Genomic DNA, 25772 nt, shown 5'->3' with positions numbered 1-25772 from the left:
CCATTGTTACTTTTTTTTTTTTTTTAAGATTTTATTTATTTATTTAGAGAGAACAAATAGAAGAGGCAGTGGCAGAGGGAGAGGGAGAAACAGACTCCACTGAGCAGGGAGCCCGATGCGGGACTTGATTCCAGGACCCCAGGATCATGACCTGAGCCAAAGGCAGCTGCTTAACTGACTGAGCCACCCAGGCATCCAAGAATTATTGCTACTTTTTTTTTTTTTTTTAAGAGATTTTATTTCTTTATTTGAGACAGGGGCAAGAAGAAGGAGGCTCCCTGCTGAGCAGGAAGTCTGATGTGGGGCTCAATCCCGGAACCCTGGGATCATGACCTGAGCCAAAGGCAGACACTTAACCAACTGAGCCACCCAGGCACCCCTTATTGCTACTTTTTAAGAGCAAATTTAAGTAATGCTAGTTTGCTTTGGAAATTTAGATCCCACCTAATATTTCAGATTGATACAAAAATACTGAGTTTAATGAATTCAACTATTCTGGACTTGGTTTACTTATTTATAACATGTGTTCCCGTCTACTTAAGACAATATGGGAAGTGAGCATAATATAAGTACCATTGCGTTAACTACTTCCAGTCGTTAGAATATTATCTAGAAGATCTCAGTTAGTTTCAATTTACAATACTCTCTGCCTCAAAGTTTATTCCCTTGGCGGCATTTGGCTTCTTGATGCCTGCTTTGTATTTTTATATGATGTTTCACCAGAGGATATTAGTGCACAGCCCGCAGACTTGCAGTAGGCACCGATATGATCTCTGTTCTGCAGCTGGGGAAACTAGAAGCACAGATGGCCACATCATTAGCTCTCAGAGATGGTGCAAGTAGAGACAGAGCTAAAAACAGTACAGAAGGGATTAAGGCCCGATTCTTTTGCTGCGCCCTCCGAAGTACTGATGATCATTATCGTCCGTTATTGTGATTATTTTTGAATACCCACTTGGCACGTATTATTAAACTGTACTCGGGACTGGATTAGAGCCCTTAATGCCTGACAGCTGTTTTTCTCAGCGTTATTCCTCAGATTTCCTTCGGCTCCATGATCTCCCCGGTTTCATTGTAGAGTAATTGGGTGCAGAGTAGATGTTGAGAAATTCTTAATGGCATGCCAAGATTGGGATCATTCGGCTAAGAGTATTCCCAGACATCATCTTCTGCCTCATGTCCTTTTTATTTCTGCACCGAGGTTACCTTTAGTTTAAGAGTCATTGCCATCAAATCACTCTAAGCCATCGCCCACACTTCCGCAGGGACACTTGACACTGTTTTCTGCAAGTATCTGAAATGTTTACAAGATTCATTCATTTTGAACAGTAAATATTATTGCATTTAATAGTGCTATTATAGTGGTGTGGAAAGTACTTAAGATACGGTTCCTGCCCTCTACATGGCTTGAGGAGAGAGAAGGAAAGCTCTTGCAAGAGACAGACAGCAGTAAATGTTCAAGTGCTAACAAGAAATGCTGAAGGAAAGGGAAAATTACGTTTCACTGACTGTGTGCATCTTCCTCAGCAGTTTTATTTGATGGATGGCAAGGTTTTTCTTTAACTTCAGGACATGTCTTTCTCCATAAAATGCCCATTTACTTCACATAGTCATAGCACTTAGAACATGGAGGACCTTAGCCTACTATATTTGAAGAAATCAGGGCCTACAAGATTGGTTTGTTTTTAAAACCTTGGACCGGAGCTCATGATTTAAAAAAATATATATTTTATTTATTTATTTGAGAGAGAACATGTGCATAAGCTTGGGGGAAGGGCAAAGGGAGAGGGAGAAAGATTCCCCACTGAGCAGGGAGTCCAGGGCGGGGCTGGACACGGTGCTTGATGGATTCCAGGACCCTGAGATCATCTCCTGAGTGGAGGGCAGTTGCTTAACCGACTGAGCCACCCAGGTGCCTCTGGAACTCATGATTTTAAAATATGCCTAATCCATAAGCAAGGCGGGGGAGTGGCGACCAGCACTTTTATAAATGCCTTTTCCATGATGAAATGTAAATAATTCAGTAGATAGCCAGTTGAGAGGATGAAGAAATATTTTCCTAACGAAGGCTTTCTGTTTTCCTATCTGCTGTTGCAGATAGGTAACTGCGACTCTGGCACTCAGAAGTCCCCCTCAGCGCTGACTCTTTGTGTCTCAAACGAGTGGGGGTGAGGAGTTGGAAGGGGTCTAGCCTCTGCCCCTGGCAGGATCACTAGACATGGTTAGGGAAAGGCTGAAAAACTCACTTGGCCAGAAATAGTTTGCTGGAGGATTGGACTCAGTACCTGAACAGGGAAACGTGGACAAACACACATATGAATGCAAGCGTACAGCCTGAATCCAGAGTCCCTTCAAATCTGGGCCAAGGTAACAATCTAGATTCATAACAAAAAGCACAACTGGCTGTTTTCACAAAAATACCGTCATCTGTAGCAAAACCTGTAAGATTAATGAGCATTTAATAGATAACGAATGTGAACCGGGCCTGATAATTCATCTTTCTTTCATTCTCCAATCTTGATTGGAAGGCTGCTTTTACTTGAAATAAAAGTACTCATTTTACTAACAAGTGCAGGGAAACCTTCCATATGGAATCTCAAGAACATGTGATTTCTCTCTACAAAGTAAGGAAAGGAAAAGTGCTCAGGTGTTACCTCCCCATTAATCAAGAGAGGGAGTCGTAAATTGAAACCTGTAGAAGTGAAGGGGCCTGGTCTTTCTGAAGTCAACAGTAGAGGGGAATGGAAATCCAGATCTCATGAAACCTAAACCAATTTTCAATGCATTCAGTTGCATCATGCTAGAAAAATAGGGCACACCAATTGTTGTTTTGCTTTGTTTAATTCTTTGCTTGTAGATTGCAGAGCACAAGACTGACGGCTGTTCCTATTGCCTAGATATTTCTAAACAGGCAGTTCTTTCTGTCCAGCCTGTTGAGCAGGTGTCTTTTATGCTGGTAAGGATACTGTTGCAGTTCAGGCTGGGACACACAAGCAGGTTGTTTCCAGAGGGAGCCAAGCCTGCTTAAATTGGGTGATCCCAGAGACTCAGATCTGAAAGTAAACTCAGAAACCTTTATCCAGCCCTTTTTTTTTTTTACTAGACAGAGAAACAGGTTGAGGGAGGTCAAAAGACCAGGCCCCAGGTCAACTCCTGGCAGAGCCCTGATAAGAAACCAGGGATGCGTAACTTAAAATGGTTTTATGTGTCAATGTATGAATTACATAACCATGTATGAATTACAGAACATTTTGAGCCAAATTAGAATATTAATTCCGGTTTGTTGTGATGAAATGAAGGGAAAATAAATCAACTTCTTTTAAATAAGGAGTTTGGATGATCAAAGAAGAAAGAGGTTTAACAAGAAAGCCAATAGTCATCAAAACATCGAGGAGTTCCTAGTGTAATAAACACCTTGTATGTTCAGATGGAAATACTACTTTGAGTTTGAGCTAAGAAAAAAGATGTGTTAGAAGGAAGTGAGTTGCTAAGAAATGCAGGTCGGCAGCCAGCCTGGCTGCTGATTGATGAACAACCCCTGTGCTGTTTACTGATTTCTTCTTTATCTCAGAGACCTTAAGCCTGAGAGAATGGATTTCTCTGTGTTGCTGCTTAAGACCCTTGAAGTTTGAATTCATCTAACGTGCTATGTGAATCACTTTTAACTGAGTCCAATCTTCCAGCAAACTATTTCTGGCCAAGTGAGTTTTTCAGCCTTTCCCTAACCATGTCTAGTGATCCTGCCAGGGGCAGAGGCTAGACCCCTTCCAACTCCTCACCCCCACTCGTTTGAGACACAAAGAGTCAGCGCTGAGGGGGACTTCTGAGTGCCAGAGTCGCAGTTACCTATCTGCAACAGCAGATAGGAAAACAGAAAGCCTTCGTTAGGAAAATATTTCTTCATCCTCTCAACTGGCTATCTACTGAATTATTTACATTTCATCATGAGAAAGACATTTATACTCTGCAGCCAATTAAGCCGACTGTGCTCTTTGTCCATGGGGCCCAGTGTGCCATGGGCGCAAACAGTAGCCTCCTTGGTACTGTATGGAGACCGTTGATTGTATGGGTTGCCCTAAGGGACCTTGGAGACAGCCCTTTGAGGTCTGACCTCATGGCTATCTCCAACCTCATGGCTATCTCCAATTTACCCTGCAGACAAGTATGCGGGGCGCCTTTGGAAAGCTCCAGGGCACAGTAGCCAGGGTCCACATTGACCAAGTCATCATGTCCATCCATACTGAGCTGCAGAACAAGGAGTGACTGAGGCCCTATGCAGGGCCGAGTTCGAGTTCCCTGACCACCAGAAGATCCACATTTCCAAGAAGTGGGGTTTACTAAGTTCAATGTGGATGAATTTGAAGACATGGTTGCTGAAAAGTGGCTTATCCCAGATGGCTGTGGGGTCAAATACATCTCTAATTGTGGCCCCTTGGACAAATGGGAGGGTTCTGCACTCCTGAGAACCTTGGCACTATCCCCTCCCTATCCATGCCCACCAATAAATCCAACTTCCTGTCAAAAAAAAAAAAAAAAGACATTTATAAAAGCGCTGGTCTCCACTCCCCACATCTTGCTTATGGATTAGGCATATTTTAAAATCATGAGTTCCAGAGGCACCTGGGTGGCTCAGTTGGTTAAGCACCTGCCTTAGGCTCAGGTCGTGATCTTAGGGTCCTGGGATCAATTGAGCCCCATGTCCAGCCCTTTATTTATTTGAGAGAAAGAGACACAGCAAGAGAGGGAACACAAGCAGGGGCAAAGAGAGAGGGAGAAGCAGGTTTCCTGTTGAGCAGAGAGCCTGACCTGGGACTTGATCCCAGGACCCTGGGATCATCACCTGAGCCGGAGGCAGACACTTAACAACTGAGCCACCCAGGTTCCCCTGTTTTTATTGTTTTAAATTGGGTCTCCTGATTTATGTACTAAAACGCATTTTTTAGTATCTGAGTTATATAATTTTCTATTATCAGGTAAACTTTATTTTAAATAAAATCTTTAAAACAAAAAACAAAAACCTAAACCCTACAGGATCAGAGACCTAGCTCCATATGGAAGTTATGGTTTGGAATCCAAGGAGAAGGACAAAGCATGACACTCAATGCCTGGACAGTGTTCAGAAACAGTGGGTTTCAGCCCAGGATTGATTGCTGCAGTGAAACTGCTAAACTTCTCTTCAGCTGTTATCCACAAGCAGTCTCATCCGCTCCTATGGCCGAGGTGACAGACCAGGAGTGGAGCAGTGCAATCTCAACTGGCACCCAGCAATGGAAACTGCAGCAAGCCTCTGGAATGTTCTGGCAACTCTTTAATTCTTTACAGATAGGGAATTGCTACAGGTGACCAAACTTTGGAGCCAGTCCGATAACTAGAGTGGCTGCCAGGGAATTCTCTAAGAGAAATAGATTTCTCCCTTGCTGGTGAATGACTCACTTGGCAGAGCTTCTCTCTTGAGGGCAGAACTAAGATGACCTCCCCCCAAAATTCATTCTGGAATTTAGATGATAACTTCATTTTTAATTTAATTTACTATCTTTTAAAAACCAAGCCTCTATTAGCTTTCTGGGTTATAAATGGAAGGCTGCACTGTTTGTGTGCATGTGTGTGTGTGTGTGTTTATTTTTGTGCATCTCCTTGGTCTCAGGGCATAATTTGGGTCCCCCACCCCCGCTCTGAAATTCATACCGCTTGGACAAGTTAAACAATGTCATATGACAATGCCTGGGCTCATTCCTCTCGCTTAAAAAATTCAAGGGGTATCGTTATGTGTTTGGGCCAATAGATATTGAGAAGTGGCAAACTTGTTCCCCCTTCGATGTTTAAAAGGGGGGCATCTCCATTTCCCATAGTGCTCCACAATAGACAGGAAGAGGGAAGAAACGGTTCAGCATCAAGGAAGTGGGAAGGGAGAACATTTCCCAGTTTTTTTCAGGACTACTTACAAAGGAGGTCCTGGGGGGGCGCGTCTCAGTGTCTCGCACCTCCAGCGGACTCCACGGAGCCTCCTCGAAGAGCAGCGGCCTTACTATTTACTCTTTAAAACGGTATTAAGCTAGTGTTTTTCAAAGCACGCTCATAGTTCTACTGCACCAGAATCACCAAGAGATTTGTCAAAATGCAGATTCCTGGACTTGACCCCAGACTTGCTAAGTCAGGGAACAGGGATGAAAATGAACATTTTAAGTAACACATGGAATGACCCCTACAAACAACAAAATCTGAGAGCTCATTTTTAGCAAATTTATTTCATAACTTTGAAGTATGATGAAAGTTCTAAAAAAAAAAGTACTAAACACATACTAAACTTAAAGTGCATTTTACTTTGAAGAAAAATAGGGTCACCTGCTGCAGAACTTGCTTTTTATTCTTTATGGCTTTGTTTACTTCCCTGTTCATGCCTCTTTGTTATATGGATGGTACTGTGGCCGTGCAGGGTTGGGAGAGAGTCCAGCTGGTATAAAAGGGGCAAATGAAATAAAACACAGGCTTCTTTTTAAGCCTACAGATTTTCTACAAATTCAAATGTGTGAGAACTTCAGTCTCAAAGTCACCAATGGTTATTTGAGATTAGATATTTATACCATCTACAAGGATATTTTTTAAAAATCCATTGTTTTTTTGAGATTTATTTTTCACTTTTCCAATTCAGATGGCTATTTAAAGATGGATCTGAGCACAGTTCAAACATACATGGTATTTGGTTTCAGTGGTTTCCTGAATCACCCCTAAAATTGAAGGAAAGTGAGTTTGAGCGTTTTGTTTTTAAACAAAGGACAGTCAGCACCATCTAGTGGATACAAAGAAGGTTTTTCTTTTTGTTGTTTTTTATTTTGTTTTGTTTTAAATTTGGTCCAGTGAGGAGGTGAAGAGAGCAGGCTTTGGAAATGGGTTGGAAATTCAGTACCAGTTAGTTCCCGAGTGACCTCAGAAAAATTACTTGACCTCTCTGTGCTCCGCTTCTTAAGTATAAATCTGCATAATAATAGTGCCACCTCATAGGAAGTTATGAAGTGAGATGATACTCTAAGGCTTGTCCCAAACACTCAGAAAATGTTATTTTTTTTTTTTTTTAAGATTTTATTTATTTATCTGACAGAGAAAGACATAGTGAGAGAAGGAACACAAGCAGGGGGAGTGGGAGAGGGAGAAGGAGGCTTCCCGCGGAGTCCGGAGCCCGGGATCATGACCTGAGCCCAAGGCAGATGCTTAAGGACTGAGCCACCCAGGCGCCCCCTAAATGTTATTTTTTAATAGTGATGAGCCATAGGGACATGGGAGCTGTCCAGTGGCATACGTTTTAAACTGCTCTCCAAGGGACGCCTGGGTGGCTCAGTTGGTTAAGCAGCTGCCTTCGGCTCAGGTCATGATCCCAGCGTCCTGGGATCGAGTCCCACATCGGGCTCCTTGCTTGGCGGGGAGCCTGCTTCTCCCTCTGCCTCTGCCTGCCATTCTGTCCGCCTGTGCTCGCTCTCTCTCCCTCTCTCTCTGACAAATAAATAAAATCTTTAAACTGCTCTCCAAAATAAATGGCTATTTAGTTTAGCTCGTAGAATCTATAATAAGGTTTAATGAGGTTCTGCTCCTAGTGTGCTGCTGTCACATTCGGCTGAAGCTTATGGTAAGAGAAGGGGAATTGGGGCAACAAAGCTGGAATGGTAGTTGGGACCCAGATGGAATACAATGTGGGCTTGCTCTCATTCATTCGAATCTGACTCCACTTAGCAAGGGAAGGTCAAGAGTAGATAGAGACAGATTTAAAACAAAAACCAAATCTGAAACCAACACTGCCATATGGCACTAATCTGGAATGAAACCAGGGACGTTTTAACTTAAAATATCTTGACTCTGGAAAAAATCTTTATAAATTATTTTGAAAGGCACAATACTTTCTAGAATAAATTTGGGCTTTTTGAACACAACACTTCAGAAAACGGCAGAGAAAAATATGGCACTCTGCTGAATATGAATCATTTGGAGAGTGTCACCTGCAACAGAAGTATTTCAGAAAATTAAAAACAAAGACATAGTGTATTGTGTGCTAATACACAACAAATACAATTTGTTAAAATTTGCCCTCAAGGCACTTACAGCCTCTGGCAGTTAACAAAAGGTAACAGCAGGAGGTAAATAAACGAAGTGCAAATGACAGAAAACAAGATGAATTTCGTGGAAAATGACATGGATGGGTGCTTAGTTTGGTAAGACTACAGCGAGGAGACACTAAGTTTCTATTCTATTGAACCAGAATTTTCTTTTCACTTGCTTTTTATGTATCTTCTGTGTATATATTTTAAAAGCAACGGTTAAAAAAAAAAAGGCGGCACAGGTCATAGCTTTGCTTTCTCTTAGTTTTCTCTTGCCACATCCCCAAGAAATCTGAAATGTTATTTTCTCAATGAGCACCATTTGTCGCCAAAAATAAAAATGGAAAGAGTGGCCTTTATTCATGGAATATTAGAATTGTGCGGACATCTGGAGTTTATTTATTGTCTAACTACTCCAAGAGTGGTCAGTGGACCAGAAGCATTGGCATCACCTGGGAGCCTGTTGGAATCTTGGGTCCCACCTGACACACTGAATCAGCATTTTAACAGGAGCCCTACTTGGTTTATCTGCGCGTGAAAGTTTGAGAAGCCCTAGAATTTCAGGTTCGTTTGCTCTCAGATACAGTCCTAACGGTATTTTATGAAATCTCCCCAGGTGATTCTAATGCAGTAGAGTTAAGAACTGCAAAACTAGTCCAACCACGGCTCATATGAGGAAATTATGGCCCACAAAAGTTTAAAGATCTACCCAGGATAACCCAGCTATTTAGTTTCAGAACCCAAACAGTGTTATCTCTTCTCCTTATTTAAAAACAACAACAATAACAAAAACACGCAGTCAAGGGAACAGAGCAAGAGTATGGAGGTAAAGATTATTATTATTATTTTAAAAAATTCTTTTCTCTTTCTTTCTTTCTTTCGAGTGAGGTGGGGAGGGGCAGAGGGAGAATCTTAAGCAGACTCCATGCCCAGTGTGGAGCCTAACGCCAAGCTCGATCCGGCAAACCTTGGATTACGACCTGAGCCGAAATAGAGAGTCAGATGCTTAACCCATTGAACCACCCAGACGCCCCTGAGGATTATTATTTTATACAGGGTGGTCAGGAAAGAACCACCTGAGGAAGCAGACACCTGAGGGAAGAGAGGAAGTGAGCCAGATGGATAGTTGGGCAACTACATTCCTGGCAGAGGAAGCAGAAGGCAGGGGTGTGTGTGTGTGTGTGTACGCACGCTCGTGTGCATGTGTGCAGGGGACTGTTGCATCTTGGAGGAACAACAAGGAATTACGTTTCCAAATTCCCAACATACTAATCTTTGGGATGCAGAAACAAATCAAAACTGCCAGCAGTTCTCAAAATCTTAAGTTATTCTTAAAATATTTTCACCCTTTTTCATATTCTTGTTATCATGCTATCTGAATCATTTTTTAAAAGAGATTTTACTTATTTGAGAGAGAGAGAGAGAGAGAGCATGGGGAAAGAGGCAGTGGAAGAGAGAATCTTAAAGTTTATTGTCTGCTGAGCTCAGAGTCTGACTCGGCTCGACCTCACAACTGTGAGATCATGACCTGAACCGAAACCAAAGGGTTGGATGCTCAACTGACTGAGCCACCCAGGTGCCCCCTGATTCATCTTTAAAAAGCATTTGTAAGTATTTACAAGAACTGTAGCCTATAGCAAATATTCAAATGCTGGAGAACACAGAGAACATTATTGGGTACCATTTGATTAATGTAACACACAAATCTTCAAGCAAGGTTAACAGCACTTCACAGAATCACAGATTGGAAATTGCCAATTTAAGGACTTGTTTTTGAGTCAAAACTTACTGTTTCTTGGAACACCAGTCACAGTTTGTATAAAGTATACAATGAGTATCAACTTATTAATATTTTGTTTATTTGCAAGAATGACTTACTGTTGGCAATAGAGATGGCCAGAAAACACACTTAGAACATGGCACCAGCTCCAAGCAAGACTGACCAATTGGATTGTGACTGCATCTTTCTCATGTGCTCCAATCCAGGTTCCCAGAATGAAGACTGCTCAACTTCTGACACAGGTGTTAGCATTTCCTGCTTTTGCTTTTGACTTGACATCACTGGATTCCTTCAGTAACATCTCTATGTTTATTGATAAAGTTTAATTCTCAAAGGAGAATTAGAACACATTTTCCATTTTTTCTGATTTCTCAACTTTTTTTTTTTTAATTTAGAAAAACATACAAATTTTTTGATCAATGCTGGGAAGAAATTCCTGCGCAGAAACACTAACAAGGAGGACAATGAGTCTGGAGCAATGTGTACCAAAGAGAGGGTGGTAGGATTAGAGTCTGAGAGAAAACAGAGGGCTTGGTTCTTTAGGATTTGTGTGCATTGTAAGGGCTCTTCAGGATATGGGGAGCCCTGGAGAGTCCTGAGCAGAGGAGTGACATGGTTTGACTTTGGTTTTGAAGGCATCATTCAGGCTGCTGTTTGAAAATAGTAAGAGCAAGGAAGGCAGCAACGAGGAAGGAAGTTGTTGCAAAAAAATCTAGGTGAGAGATGATGGCAGTATAGACCAGAAGGTAAGCACAGAAGGTGCTCAGACATAGTTAGATTCTGGATATATTTTAAGTGTAAAGTCGATAGGATTTAAAACAAATTGATTGTAGAGTGTGAGGGGAAGAGGGATTAAGGACAACTTCAAGGTTTTTGATCAGAGTCTGGCAGGATGGAGTTGCCATTTACTGAGATAGATAAGAGGGTGGGATGGGAGTGGGGGTGACTGTGGAGAGTTTTGTTTTTTGACATGTTAGGTGCAAGATGCTTCTTATATCTAAGGAGAGACACCTTATAGTCGGCTAAATAAAAGTGGAGTTCAGGGGAGAAGTCCGGGTTGGAGATAGAAACACAGGATTTAGCAGTATATGAATGGCATTCGCAGCCAGGTTTCTAAACCCAGTTTTTAAACCACTGCTCTAGATTGTAGCTGTGGTTCCCTGAGCAACTCACTTCACCTTTGTCTATTTGCTTCACTGAAAAACACTTAAAAAATACACATCCTACCTACCTGAAATAATGGGGCTAAAGGGGCTGTGTATGGGAAAAAACCTTGTAACTGTAAAGTGCTGTCCAAAACTAGTATTTTTTATTTACGTGGAATCCACAATATAGCAAGAATTTGAAATGCACGATCTTTTTGAGCTGCAGAGCAATCTTGTGAGGAAGGAATTATTATTCCCATTTCACAGAGGAGGAAACAGCTGAGAGAGGATGGGAGACCTACGGAGCAACGTATGAATGGTAGAGAGCCACATAAGCCTCTAGATGTCCTCCTTTCTAGTTCAATCTAAATACGAATAACCCTTTCCCCAGCCACAGCGTCCGCAGGAACACCGAGGAGACAGGAGCGCTGCTCCAGCTCGCGAAGGCCCCAAAACGTTCTCCCCCATCCCTGGCCCCCCACACCTTATTTCCGCACGGTACAGCCCTTTTCTCTTCTCGCGAGACTGGAAGCGTAATGCTTCTGGTTGCCAAGGGAACAGCGTTCCTGGAGGCAGGAGGGCTTTGTACGCAAAGCTCCTTCCCCCTCCAGAGAAGCTGGGGTGGCGGGAAAGACCCCTCCCCTTTGGGGGACAGTTGGGGACGCTGAGTGTCAGCCGTACGCTTCTGCACCCGTCAATGATCCGCCGACTGGCGACTGCCTCCCAGAGTTTCCGCGGGGAAGGTAAATCACCATAGCTGTTAGGACCCCACCTCTACGGCCGCGCGACCTGCCGCGGCGTGAGCTGGGCGGAGTCAGGTCGGGGCCGCGGCAGGGCTGGCAGGAAGAGGGGCAGGGCCAATGAGAGGGCGGGGCGGAGTCGTGTCTGGCTGCTGGGCCCGGAGACTGGCTGTTAGGGCGAAGGGGCAGGGCCAGGGCCAGTAGGGGGCGGGCTCAGCCGAGGGTGGGCGGGGCCTGGGAAGGAGCGGGCATGCCCAATCGGAACAGAGCCATCTGCCTCTACTGAGACCGTAGCCCCCATTTCCACGTTCCCTTAGGACCGTATATCAGGGACTCCCTACTGTCCTTTGCCTTCTGGACCTTAAGATCTGAAACTTACATTAAAAATTAATCGCCAGTCATTTGAAGTAGACCGTAAATAGCAAAGAATGCGAATAGGTATGTCACCGGGCGGCGTGGGGGGAAAGGTGGCCAGTAAACATTTGGCTGCAGACTCCATTTCGCTGGTAAAGAAATGTAAATCAGACTCACCGATATCTTGACACTTACCAGACTGACAAAGATGGAAAAGCTATTGATGATAATCAGATTGACCCCAGGCCAGAATGGTGAAAGAGGCACTTTGTTCACACCCTGTTGATGGTGTAGTTTGGTACAACCTTTTTGGTGGACAGTGTGGAGTCCTGCCACAAGTTGAAATGCAAGTACTCTTGAGCTCATTGTGGTTTGTCATTCAGGTATATATTTTGTTTAGTATCTTCAAACGAAGATTCATACAAAGAGCTTAACTTGAAGTTGTGTGTGCCATTTGTGTGTGTTTGTATTGGGGAGGAGTAGGTAGTTAGAAAGGATAGAGGTTTGCATATGCCTAAAAAAAAGTGAGATCCCCCAAGTCTATTAACAGTGGTTCTTGGGGTGAGGAAAATTTTGACTTTTTTTTTTTAAATAAATATTTATTTATGAGAGAGGGAGAGAGCATTCATTGGGGGAGAGATGGAGGGAGAGAATCTTCAAGTGGAGTCCTGGGAGGGGGAGCCCAACTTGGGGCTCATGCCCCCACCATGACCAGGAGATCATGACCTGAGCCAAAACCGAGTACAATGCTCAACAGACTAAGGAACCCAGGCACCCTGGAAATTTTGATTTTAAAAAGTTGTACATTCTTCTATATTATTTGACTTTTTGCTTCTCATGGGCAAGTATTTCTTACACAAGAAATATGTAAGTTAAAAAAAAAACTTGTACCGTTAAATAACTTTTAGACATTAAAACCATGAAAATAAATATAATTCCATATTTTTATTTATTTATATTTTTAAAATATTTTATTTATTTATTTGACAGAGATCACAAGCAGGCAGAGAGGCAGGCAGAGAGAGAGGAAGGGAAGTAGGCTCCCCGCCGAGCAGAGAGCAGATGCGGGGCTGGATCCCAGGACCCTGGGATCATGACCTGAGCCGAAGGCAGAGGCTTTAACCCACTGAGCCACCTAGGTGCCCCAATTCCATATTTTTTTTTTTTAAAGGATTTATTTATTTATTTGACAGACAGAGATCACAAGTAGGCCGAGAGGCAGGCACAGAGATGGGGTGGGGAAAGCAGGCTCCCTGCTGAGCAGAAAGCCCGATGCGATGCGGGGCTAGATCCCAGGACCCTGAGATCATGACCTGAGCTGAAGGCAGAGGCTTAATCCACTGAGCCACCCAGGCGCCCCCCAATTCCATATTTTTAAAGGTTGGCTATTTATTATTACTAAAAAGAGGAGCATTCATTTTCTTTCAGTTCTTCTTTCATCCAAAATACCAAATTATGGCAGCCATGTGTCCCCATTTTGGTTTAAATGATCCGTGGTGATTGGATTTCTTACAAGCCTGTATAAAATTTATTTATTATATAATTATTAATAATCAACTACAATCAATATAATATACTAAACAATAATTAATATTATAGAATTGTATTAATTATTACAGTCATATAATTTATTATATAATATATTCTGTTATATAGAATATGTTTATATATTTATTATTTATATATTTATTAACTTATTTTTATTTTAAAAAGCTTTTTATTTATTTGACACAGAGAGCAAGGGGAGCACCAGGTAGAGGGAGAAGCAGGCTCCTGGCTGAGCAGGGAGCCCCATGTGGGACTGGATCCCAGAACCCCAGGATCATGACCTAAGCCGAAGGCAGGCACTTAACTGACTGAGCCATCCAGCCACCCCTGAAAAAGTTTAAATTAATCTTGTTTGAAATGAATGTTATAAACGAAGTTGATATGTGTTAGTGGTGATTGTTACAATTTAGAATCTGGTGATATATCATCTGCTTAATGGAATATCATGAAGTAAATAATTTTATTTTTGGAATACCTTTTTTTTTTTTTTTAAGATTTTATTTATTTATTTGACAGAGAGAAATCACAAGTAGGCAGAGAGGCAGGCAGAGAGAGAGGAGGAAGCAGGCTCCCCGCTGAGCAGAAAGCCCGATGTGGGGCTCCAACCCAGGACCTGGGATCATGACCTGAGCCGAAGGCAGCGGCTTAACCCACTGAGCCACCCAGGCGCCCCTATTTTTGGAATACCTTTAATGCAATAAGAAAATGCTTGATTATGTGTTGTTAAGTGAGAAATATACAAGTCAAATTTTCGTGGAAACACAAAGAGCAAAAATGGATAAGAAATATGCCAATGATGTTTAGCACAGAGTGGTGAATATTGGGTAATTTTTATTTATTTTTGAATATACTTTAATATATTCTAGACAGTTTTTTTTCCCTAGACATTTTTCTACAATGAATAAATTAACTATGACTTCAAGGTATACTTATTATTAGAAAATCAAAAAATACATGTAAGCGAAAGGTAAAATAAAAGACCAAGAATGGGGCACCTGGGGGGCTCACTTGGTTAAGCGTCTGCCTTCTGCTCGGGTCATGATCTCAGGGTCCTGGGATCAAGCCTCACATTGGGCTCTATGCTGAGCAGGGATCCTGCTTCTCTTTCTCCCTCTGTTTGCTGCTTCCCCTGCTCATGCTTGCTATTTCTCCCTCTCAAATAAATAAATAAAAATCTTAGGGAAAAAAAAAAAAAAGACCAAGAACATCCATGAACCCACCAATCCAGAAGAACCCACCTCTGTTCCTTCTCTGGTTTGTTATCATCTTTCAGGTCCCTTTATGTATATTTCTTTAAGTAGAAAATTGAACTTTTTTTTTTTAAGCAAGATGTTGACATTTAGCAAGATTTTTTTTCCCCTTCCTTCTTTCCTCCCTCTCCCACTCCTCCCTCCCTCCCTTCCTTCCTTCCTTCCTTCCTTCCTTCCTTCCTTCCTTCCTTCCTTCCTCTCTTTCTTTCTTTTTTTGCCTATGTAGAAAAAGTAATGGATAAGGGGCATTAGGATCTTATAGATGTGCTTTCAGTGTTTAAGAAGAAATCTCAATAGCCACATAGAAATTCCACAAGAAAACATAAAACATTGTCAAAGAAAGTAATCAAATGATAATTAAATACTTAAGATGACAGAAGCACTAAATGTTGATTTAACCAAATATAGTGCCTTAACTATATTGAGTGTATGTGGGGAAGAGTGAATTCCTCTATGTGAATTCCTTGTTTATGCCCTTAGCCAGTTTTCTTTTTTTTTTAAATTAAAAAAAATTTTTAAAATTTTTTATTTAAATATTTTTATTTATTTATTTGACAGACAGATATCACAAGTAGGCAGAGAGGCAGGCAGAGAGAGAGGTGGAGGCAGGCTCCCTGCGGAGCAGAGAGCCCGATGCGGGGCTTGATCCCAGGACCCTGGGATCATGACCTGAGCTGAAGGCAGTGGCTTAACCCACTGAGCCACCCAGGCTCCCCCCTTAGCCAGTTTTCTATTTGAATGTTTCTTTTTCTTACAGATTGGTAAGATTGCTTTAAATATGTAAATTCATTAATCTTTTGTGTATCATCTGTGTTGCATATATTTTCCCTATTTTCTCAGGTGACTTTTAGTTTAATTTAGAGTTCTTTTTGTTTGTTTATTTGTTTATTGACTTTTTTTTTTAGGTAATTGGTGAGTATTCTTTTAAAAAAGATTTTTTTTTTTAGTTTTTATTTATTTATTTATTTATTTGACAGAGAGAGATCACAAGCAGAGAGAGAGGCAGGCAGAGAGAGAGGAGGAAGCAGGCTCCCCGCTGAGCAGAGAGCCCGATGTGGGGCTCGATCCCAGGACCCTGAGATCATGACCTGAGTCGAAGGCAGTGGCCCAACCCACTGAGCCACCCAGGCGCCCCTTTAAAAAATTTTTTAACAGAAATATAATGTATCATTAGCCCCAGGGGTACAGGTCTGTGAATCGCCGCCAGGTTTACACACTTCACAGCACTCATCATAGCACATACCCTCCCCAATGTCCATAACCCCACCACCCCCCACCTCCCCCCCCAGCAACCCTCAGTTTGTTTTGTGAGGTTGTTTGTGAGATTTGTTTTGTGAGTCTCTTAGGTTTGTCTCCCTCCCAATCCCATCTTGTTTCATTTATTCTTTTCCTACCCCCCAAACCCCTCACGTTGCATCTCCACTTCCTCATATCAGGGAGATCATATGATAGTTGTCTTTCTCTGATTGACTTATTTTGCTAAGCATCATACCCTCTAGTTCCATCCACGTTGTCACAAATGGCAAGATTTCATTTCTTTTGATGGCTGCATAGTATTCCATTGTATATATATACCACATCTTTATCCATTCATCTGTTGATGGACATCTAGGTTCTTTCCATAGTTTGGCTATTGTGGACATTGCTGCTATAAACATTTGGATGCATGTGCCCCTTTGGATCACTACATTTGTATCTTTAGCATAAATACCCAGTAGTGAAATTGCTGGGTCATAGGGTAGCTCTATTTTCAACTTTTTGAGGAACCTCCATGCTGTTTTCCAGAGTGGTTGCACCAGCTTGCATTCCCACCAACAATGTAGGAGGGTTCCCCTTTCTTTGCATCCTCGGCAGTATCTGTCATTTCCTGACTTGTTAATTTTAGCCATTCCTACTGGTGTAAGGTGGTATCTCATTGTGGTTTTGATTTGTATTTCCCTGATGCTGAGTGATGTAGAGCACTTTTTCATGTGTCTGTTGGCCATCTGGATGTCTTCTTTGCAGAAATGTCTGTTCATGTCCTCTGCCCATTTCTTGATTAGATTATTTGTTCTTTGGTTGTTGAGTTTGCTAAACTCTTTATAGATTTTGGATACTAGCCCTTTATCTGATATGTCGTTTGCAAATATCTTCTCCCATTCTGTCAGTTGTCTTTTGGTTTTGTTGACTGTTTCCTTTGCTGTGCAAAAGCTTTTGATCTTGATGAAGTCCCATTAGTTCATTTTTGCCCTTGCTTTGTTTATTGACTTTTAAGAGCCTTAAATGTTAGGTGTTCAAAGCTACTAGTCTCTTCCTTTTTGATTTATGCTCTTGGTGTTATCTTTAGTAAGTCATTAATTTATTATGTGAATTATCTTTATATTTCCTTTTAGTCCCTTGGAGATGTCTTATTTTACATTTATGTATTATTTTAAAAATTAGTTTTTACTTTTATTTAAGTAGTGTAGTAAAAAACGTCAAACTCTACTATAACATTTACAATGGAAGAAAATAGAAGCAGTACCTAGTCTCATTCTCCAGAGGCAACCATCCTGAACTTGTAAATATTATGCTTATTTAACTATGGGTTGGCTCTATCAGTTTCGGGGCATTCTCTTTGATTTCGTATCATGACAGATTAATATCTTATACTACTTCTCCTTTTATGTACTCCTTCCCACATACACTCAATATAGATAAGACTCAGTTTTTGGTTAAATCAACATTTAGTGCATCTGTCGTTATAAGTACTTAATTATCATTTGATTGCTTTCTTTGACAATGCTTTTTTTGTGGAATTTCCATGTGGCTCTTCAGATTTCTTCTTAGACATTCAAACCCATCTATAAGATCATAATTCAATGGCCCTCATCCATTTTTTTCTACAGAGGCAAAGTCATAAGATCGTCAGTTATATCCGCCCGCCCCGGGAACTGTATTTTATTTAATTTATTAGTTTCAGGAAGAAACATAAGAGAACAGACCTATTTCTAAAGCAAACTGGGAGATTTCTGGAGCTTTTTCGATGATCCATGTCATTTGATGGTTCTCTGTTCTCCCTTTACTGACAGGTATTATACTGGCTCTGCAAACTCTTCCATCTCATTGCTCCCTCTGTAAGCTGCAATCAGTCTCCCTTGACAGCCTGCTCACGGCATTTACAAGACTTTTGGCCTTTCAGTGACTTACGCTTTTTGATTGTGACGTGATGGGCCAGGGTGATCCGTCATCCCACAATAATAATGTCAGCGCCTTCCTGAGTGAGCCCAGATGCTTTTGCCGAGTTTGAATAATGTTGAGATCAATGCCTTTTTCATTTGCCAAGATGGAAAGAGTTGACCTATTGGTCCCTTAAGCATCGGCTTTGGCACATTGACAAATCATATTATCCCTCTGTGCGCCTTGGAGGAGCAACACGTTGTTGATGTTTATGCTTCCTCCTATATCTAGAACTTCCCTGGACTCTGCCTCTGCTGTTCAAAAAAAGAAAGAAAGATGAGTCATTGTGTAGGGTAAAAAAAGGACATTGTTTACACTTACTGGGGCCAGAGGCAATTGTCTTTCCTCTTTCTGTTATGAGAGAAACGGTTGAATTCATAATTAATAGAAATTTAGGGAGATTATGAAATTTAGGGAAGGATCATTGGACGATCCATTTACATGTAAAGTTAAGTATGAGAAGGCAAACTCTGGAATTCTCCTATTTCTTCCATTTTCTCAGCACACATGATACCCTAGCATTCCTGAACAGATCTGGAATGGTCCTGAATAAGGGCACAGTTTAGAAGAATCAAGGTGCCTGTAATGCTCAAGTTCTCCCACTAGTTTAAACCATCTTGTCTAATAATCCTTGCTTCAGAAAACAGCACCTGGAATAGGGAACCAGAGGGGTGACAGACCTATGGATGGTGTCACACGAAAAATGGAAGTTTGTAATAGGGGGCCAGATAGTAAGGGTGTGTCCCCTAACAGAGAAAGTAGGTTTTGTTCTCTTGTTTCTGAGGGTGAAGTAGAATCATAGGTTTTAAAAGTGGGGGACTGATAGAAAAAGAGTGGTAACCAGGAGATGGTACACCATGAAAATGTGATACCAAGGAGGAGAGGAGAAGTCGGAGCTGAGAGCTGAGCTAGAATAGGAAGCACTAGATACAAAAAGGAAGGCAAAACCAGAAGAAAGTAGAGGACTTAGGTAGGCATCATTACGATGAAGTAAATCTGGGTTGAGAGGCTTGGTGCTCTATGAGTATCTTCTCAAGCCAAGGACACGGTAAATGTTTCTTTCTTTCTTTCTTTTTTTTTTTTTTTAAGATTTTATTTATTTATTTGACAGACAGAGATCACAAGTAGGCAGAGAGGCAGGCAGAGATAGAGGGGGAAGCAGGCTCCCTGCTGAGCAGAGAGCCTGATGCAGGGCTCAATCCCAGGAACCCGAGATCACGACCTGAGCCGAAGGCAGAGACTTTAACCCACTGAACCACCCAGGCGCCCCTAAATGTTTCTTTTTGAGGCACAGAAAGCACCTGAGATAGCAGTCACTCTGCATTCTTTTTTAGCCACTTTCCGCATCTAACCTCCTGGTCACAAGGTTTTCCATCTACAGTAAGAGAAAATCCCTGGACACAGACGTCTTTTGATGGAATTAGGGTAGTGTGACTTTGGTGGCAATATAATCCTTATTAACAAAGATTCTGAGCTAACTGTGCATTAACTCTAATGAAACATGCAAGCATACAGGTCATAACTAGCTTTAATTTCTTGTTTGTTTCAGGATATCGATGGATATTATAAAGGGAAACTTAGATGGAATTTCAAAACCATCCTCAAGTTCAAGAATACGTCCTGGGAGTAGAGATTCGAGTACTTCTTTGGAGGTACTTTCACCAGAACCGGCATCCTTCAAGGTACCTCGATGTGTAGAAATGATTTCAAGTCCCTCTCTTGAACTCTAGCACTTGATAAACCAACGCTGTTGTTAACATCCTTCTTAAAGGATCCTCTTGAGAGGGTATGTTTTGGGACCACTCGCAGATTTCTTCTTGGATTTTACTTTAGATCATTTGGCAAATCACAATAAAGATACAGGACAGTTCCATCACTCCTCAAAAATTTCTTCATGCCACCCCTTTGTCCTTAATCCTCCTATTCTTTTTTTAAATTTAAATTCAGTTAATTAACACATAGTGTATTATTAGTTTAAGAGGTACAGTTCAGTGATTCATCAGCTGCGTATAACACCCAATGCTCATTCTATCATGTGCCCTCCTTAATGTCCATCACCCAGTTACCCCATACCATCCCACCTCCCCTCCAGAAACCCTCAGTTTCTTTCCTATAAGTAAGAGTCTCTTATGGTTTGTCTTCCTCTCTGATTTTGTCTTATTTTGTTTTTCCATCTTTTCCCTATGGTCCTTTGTTTTATTTCTTAAATTCCTCATATCAGCAAGATCATATGATAATTATCTTTCTCTGATTGGCTAACTTCGCTTAGAACTATCCTCTAGTTCCATCTACATTGTTGCAAATGGTAAGATTTCAGTTTTTGACGGCTGTGTAATATTCCATCGTGTGTGTATATATGAGTGTGTATGTGTGTGTGTGTATTTTATATCTATATATATAGACATATATATATATCATCTCTTTTTTATCCGTTTATCTGTTGATGGCCATCTGGGCTCTTTCCGTAGTTTGTCTATTTCACTCTGCCCTACTCTTAATCCTGGAAACTCCTGATCTACTCTCTACCTATTGTTTCCCTTTTTCCAGAGAGTCATATGAATGAACTTAAAAAGTGTGTAGCTTTTTGGGACGCCTGGGTGGCTCAGTGGGTTAAAGCCTCTGCCTTCGGCTTAGGTCATGATCTCAGTCCTGGGATAGAGCCCCACATTTGGCTCTCTGCTCAGCGGGGAGCCTGTTTCCCTCTCACTCTCTACTTGCCTCTCTGCCTGCTTGTGATCTCTGTCTCTCAAATAAATAAATAAACCCTTAAAAAAAAAAAGTGTGTAGCTTTTGAGTCTGACTTTCCCTGTTGACACAATGCATTTGTGACTCCTCTATTGTTATTGGTATCAATAGTTCACTCCTTATTACTAATGAGTAATGTTCCTTTGTGTGGGTGTACCACAGTGTGTTTATCCATTCAGATGTTAAGGAACATTTGGATTGTTTGCAGGTTTTGGTAATTATGAATAAGCTGCTATTAATATTTGTATACTGAATTTTTTTGGGGGGGATAGTTTTTAATTTTTCTTGGGTAAATACCTAGGGGTTGGATTGCTGGGTTGTATGGTAAGTGTATGTTTAACTATAAGAAACTGCAAAACTGTTTTCTGTTGCCATGAGAAATATGAGAGTTCCAGCTGCTCAGCATCCTCACCAGCAACTGATATTGTTAGTTTTTTTTTTTTTAAGCCATTCTAATAGTTATATACTAGTTATCTCATTGTAATTTTAACTCACATTTTCCTGGTGACTAATAATGAATGTATTTTCATGTACTTCTTTGTAATCCACATATCTCTTTTGGAAAGTGTATTAGTTTTCTTTTCTTTCTTTCTTTTTTTTTTTTTTTTTAAGATTTTATTTATTTATCTGACAGACAGAGATCACAAGCAGGCAGAGAGGCAGGCAGAGAGAGAGGAGGAAGCAGGCTCCCTGTTGAGCAGAGAGCCTGATGCGGGGCTGGGTCCCAGGACTCTGGGATCATGACCTGAGCTGAAGGCAGAGACTTTAACCCACTGAGCCACCCAGGCACTCCAAGTGTATTAGTTTTCTTTGCCTGACTTTTAAAATTGTATTTTTTTCTTATTGTTAACTTTTGAGCGTTATATATATATATATATATATATATATATATATATATGCAATTTTATACATATATATAAAATTGCATTTTTTTTCTTATAACTTCTGAGAGTTCTTTATGTATCATGTCAGATATATGATTTGCAAATATTTTCTTCTGGTCTGTAGCTTGACTTTTCATTCTTTTAACTGTGTCTTTTGAAGAGCAAAAACTTGAAATTTTGTTAACTGCAGTTTGTCAAAATTTTTTTGAGGCTTGTGTTTTTTTGTTGCATCCAAGAATTCTTTGTTTAAGCCAGGGTTCCAAAGATTTCCTCCTGTGTTTTCTTCTGAAAGTGTTATAGTTTTATGTGTTACATTTTTATATTTTGCATGTAGCCTCTGTTGTTGCCAATGAGAGGGCTTTTATAAATCTGATGTTCATTACAGTGTGTGCTGTCTGGTTTAGATATGTTTCTCTGGTTGCTTTAACATTTTTCTCTTTGTCTTCAGTATCTACTGTTACTCACCTTTGTATGGATTTATTTATTTTATCTTTCTGGTGATCAGAACTTCTTCAATCTGAGGATTTGTGTGTTTTGTTTATTTTGAAAAATTCTGTCATTTAAAAAAATGTTTCTAATATTGCCTCCTTTTTTTCTCTTGCATCATCATGAAAGTCATATTAAATATCTGTTGAAATTTTCCCTGCTATCCTTTATATCTCTTATCTTCTTTTTAATATTTTCTATTCATTTCTTTCTCTGTGTTTCATCCTGGGGACTTTTTAACATATATTTTTGAATTTTTGAATTCTTTCTTATACTATGTCAAATCTACTCTTTAATCCACTGAATTTTTTTTTAAAGATTTTATTTATTTATTTGACAGACAGAGATTACAAGTAGTCAGAGAGGTAGGCAGAGTGAGAGAGGCGGGTGGGGGGAAGCAGGCTCCCTGCAGAGCCGAGAGCCTGATGTGGGGCTTGATCCCAGGACCCTGAGATAATGACCCGAGCCTAAGGCAGAGGCTTTAACTCACTGTGCCACCAGATGCCCCTAATCCATTGAATATTTAAAGTTAATGACATATTTTTAATTTCTGGAAGCCCTTTCTAGTTTATTTTTAAATAAACTAAAATATGGTTGGTGCTAATGGAGTGAGGAGCTGTGGGTAAAATTATAAAATGGGCAAAGTTTGCCTTTTGTTCTCCAGTTTCATCTTTTTGCTCCATTGCTTCTTGTTCATTCTAAGAGTTAGGATCATATGGGGTGATATATATAAAAGGTCTTTTTGTGTCCTGAAGTGTGTTATCATCCAAGTATATTGCTAATATCTAGTTATGTTTTCTATATTCTGTATTCCCCTACATAAACACCATTCTCTGGAAAAGGTCGGCCAAATTCATTTATGCCAAGATATAATTAACCGACAGGATTCATGTGATCTCTTCCAACAATTTCAGCATTTTTACAGAACTCTGTATCCTCAAGGATTTACTGGGTTTTATGGAATTTAAGGGTTTAACCCGGCCTTTCACAGAAGTGTGTTTTTGAACAGATCCAGTATAGAATGAAACCAGTAGAGGCCTAACTTACAAATAAGAAAAACAATGCCTGTGTAATCTTGGCTCAGTTCCACTGGGACTTATGCCCTAGTCCAGGTGAACAGAGATGGTCCGTGCCGTCCTGTGTCCCTGGCAGCTTAATTCTCCATAACACCCACCTTCTGCCCTGGAGATTCACAGAGGGGCACAGATTCCCATGGCCGAGAGTTGACCACGTGGATGCAGAGAGAACAGAAAACCCTCCAAGGGCTGGATTCTTACATTGGGAGGAGAAAGGTATTCCTCGCAGCAGTGGCTGACTCTTCTCTCTCTCTCTCTCTCTTTCTCTCTCAGGTTTTGCCTCTCCCTTGGGCTGTGTTCCCTTCCACTGATTCTCACTGCCACTCGCAGCTGTCAGGGGGCTACCATGCAGCCATGGATGTCTTTTCTTGTTCTTTCAGGAAAACACAGCTGCCCAAACTGGTGTTTTCAAAATGAGCATTGCTAAAATAGAAAGAGAAACCAAAATGAAATAGAAAAACTGTGACTAGCTTAAAAAAATAATCACGAAAGCACAGGATTCTGACTTGAAGACTCTCGTTAGAAGCACATCTCCATTCAGACTCTTTGCTTTTCAACTCTTCATAGCCACATGTAGCTAGTGGCCATCATATGGGACAGCAGAGCGCTGACTCTCCATCCGAGTGTGAGCTCAGGGAGCGGGCACCATCATGCCTCATCTCCAGGGTGGGCAGAGAATGGTTCCTTGTGGGACTGATTCCTGCCCCTTCTCTATATTGCTGGAAATTGCTGGGCAATGGGGCATCTCTCTTTGGTGCAAATGTTACTAAATTTAGTTGTGTAGTTAAATTATATTTAATAAAAAGTGTAATATTTCTAGACTAGTTTAACACTCATGTAAGTATGTGAGGACATACACACACTAGTGTTAAACTAGTCTAGAAATGTAAAGTCTTCAAGAATATATTATTTATGAAAACTATTTCTTTTGAAATAATTGAGGTTGATACTGCAATCAAGTTGAATTCTGGTAAAGAGAACAACTCAGACAGCGGCAATGCAGAAGAAAGTAGAAACGATGATGATAAAGGGGAAAAGGACTCTGAAAAGCCAAAATTGGTGGAGGATGGATCAGACGAAGGTCTGAACTTTGTTCAACATCAGACAGTCCTTGACTGTTCAGGTAGGATAATCACTAGGTGATTGGGTAATGACAGTGACAGATATTATAGTTCACATATTAGAGTTACATATGTTTTTTATCAGCTGGGTAGAAATAATAGTCAAGAGGCATACATTTGTGAGCACCGTTTTTTTTTTTTTTTGTTTAAAGATTTTATTTATTTATTTGACAGAGAGATCACAAGCAGGCAGAGAGGCAGGCAGAGAGAGAGGAGGAAGCAGGCTCCCCGCTGAGCGGAGAGCCCAATGCGGGGCTCGATCCCAGGACTCTGAGATCATGACCTGAGCTGAAGGCAGCAGCTCAACCCACTGAGCCACCCAGGAGCCCCTTTATTTAGAATAATGTGGAGTTCTTAAAAACACTTAGAAAAATGATGAAATTTGTGAAATAATGAATAAAATAAAATAAAATAATGAAACACTTAGAAAAATAATAAAATAATAAAAACACTTAAAACACTTAAAAACACAGAAAAATAATGAAATTTGTGAAATAAATAATAAAATAATGAAAGAGAAACATAACTGAATAAAATTGTTATTGTGGTCATTTTACATTAATCAAATAGAAAGTGTTTCTGCATTTTATGACATGGTTTATTGATCTTTTTGATGACTAAATTATGCAATAAAATATATCCTGTAATTTATATATGACTTCTTCAGGATAATCCCATTTGATCTTAATAACTTTTAAGATTTTTTTTTTAAAAGATTTTATTTATTTATTTGAGAGAGAGACAGTGAGAGAGAGCATGAGCTAGGAGAAGGTCAGAGAGAGAAGCAGACTCCCCGTGGATCTGGGAGCCCGATGCGGGACTCGATCCCGGGACTCCAGGATTATGACTGAGCCGAAGGCAGTCGTCCAACCAACTGAGCCACCCAAGCGTCCCAACTTTTAAGATTTTTAATGAGCCCTTTTTTCCCCCTGGTTATTAAGTTAATACTGGTCGGAATGAATTAGAACAGCATTTCTAAAAATGTGGTCTGCAGAGCCCTGGGGGATTGCTGGGACCTTCACAGGAATTTTGCAAAGTGAGACTACTTTCATCATAATACTGATATATCAGTAATATAATTCATTGTAATACTGAAATAATGTCATTTGCCTTTTTACCCACTGAATGGACATTTGCAGTGATGGTACAAAAGCATTGGTGAGTAAAATTGCTGGTGCTTTCTTTTGCATGAATAAAGGCAATGTATCCCATTGTACTAGTCGTCATTGTGTTCTTCGTGACCAACCACTGGCAGAAAAAAGAAATAGCCAGTGCCAGTCAAGAACATCTTTGATAGAGCAGTAAAAATTATTAATCTTATCGAATCTTGCTTTTTCAAATATACATCTTTATAATTGCCT

At 40.6% G+C, this 25772-nt stretch overlaps 1 protein-coding gene and 1 non-coding gene across 6 annotated transcripts in view; both read left to right on the top strand.

Moving 5' to 3' along the window:
- The window catches only part of FSIP1 (fibrous sheath interacting protein 1), a 319482-nt gene that overhangs the window by 129372 nt on the left and 164338 nt on the right, over positions 1-25772 (top strand). For 3 of the 5 annotated variants that reach the window (XM_047738802.1, XM_047738799.1, XM_047738803.1), the window contains exons 1-3: positions 11542-11752; positions 19649-19781; positions 24233-24413. In XM_047738802.1, the coding sequence (XP_047594758.1) occupies positions 19656-19781; positions 24233-24413 (307 nt within the window). In that variant the 5' untranslated portion in view covers positions 11542-11752; positions 19649-19655. Of the gene's footprint in view, positions 1-11541; positions 11753-12042; positions 12188-19648; positions 19782-24232; positions 24414-25772 lie in introns of those variants that run through there. The other 2 variants (XM_047738800.1, XM_047738801.1) reach the window with 2 other exon arrangements.
- Positions 3965-4097, top strand: LOC125105858 (small nucleolar RNA SNORA70). Its single transcript, XR_007129105.1, has one exon. It is a non-coding gene; the product is annotated as a small nucleolar RNA SNORA70 (small nucleolar RNA).

This window comes from Lutra lutra, chromosome 7 (assembly GCF_902655055.1).
Source record: "Lutra lutra chromosome 7, mLutLut1.2, whole genome shotgun sequence".
NCBI lineage: Eukaryota > Metazoa > Chordata > Mammalia > Carnivora > Mustelidae > Lutra > Lutra lutra.
The sequence above is the reverse complement of the archived record's forward strand: the minus strand, read 5'-3'. Positions and strand labels throughout refer to the sequence as shown.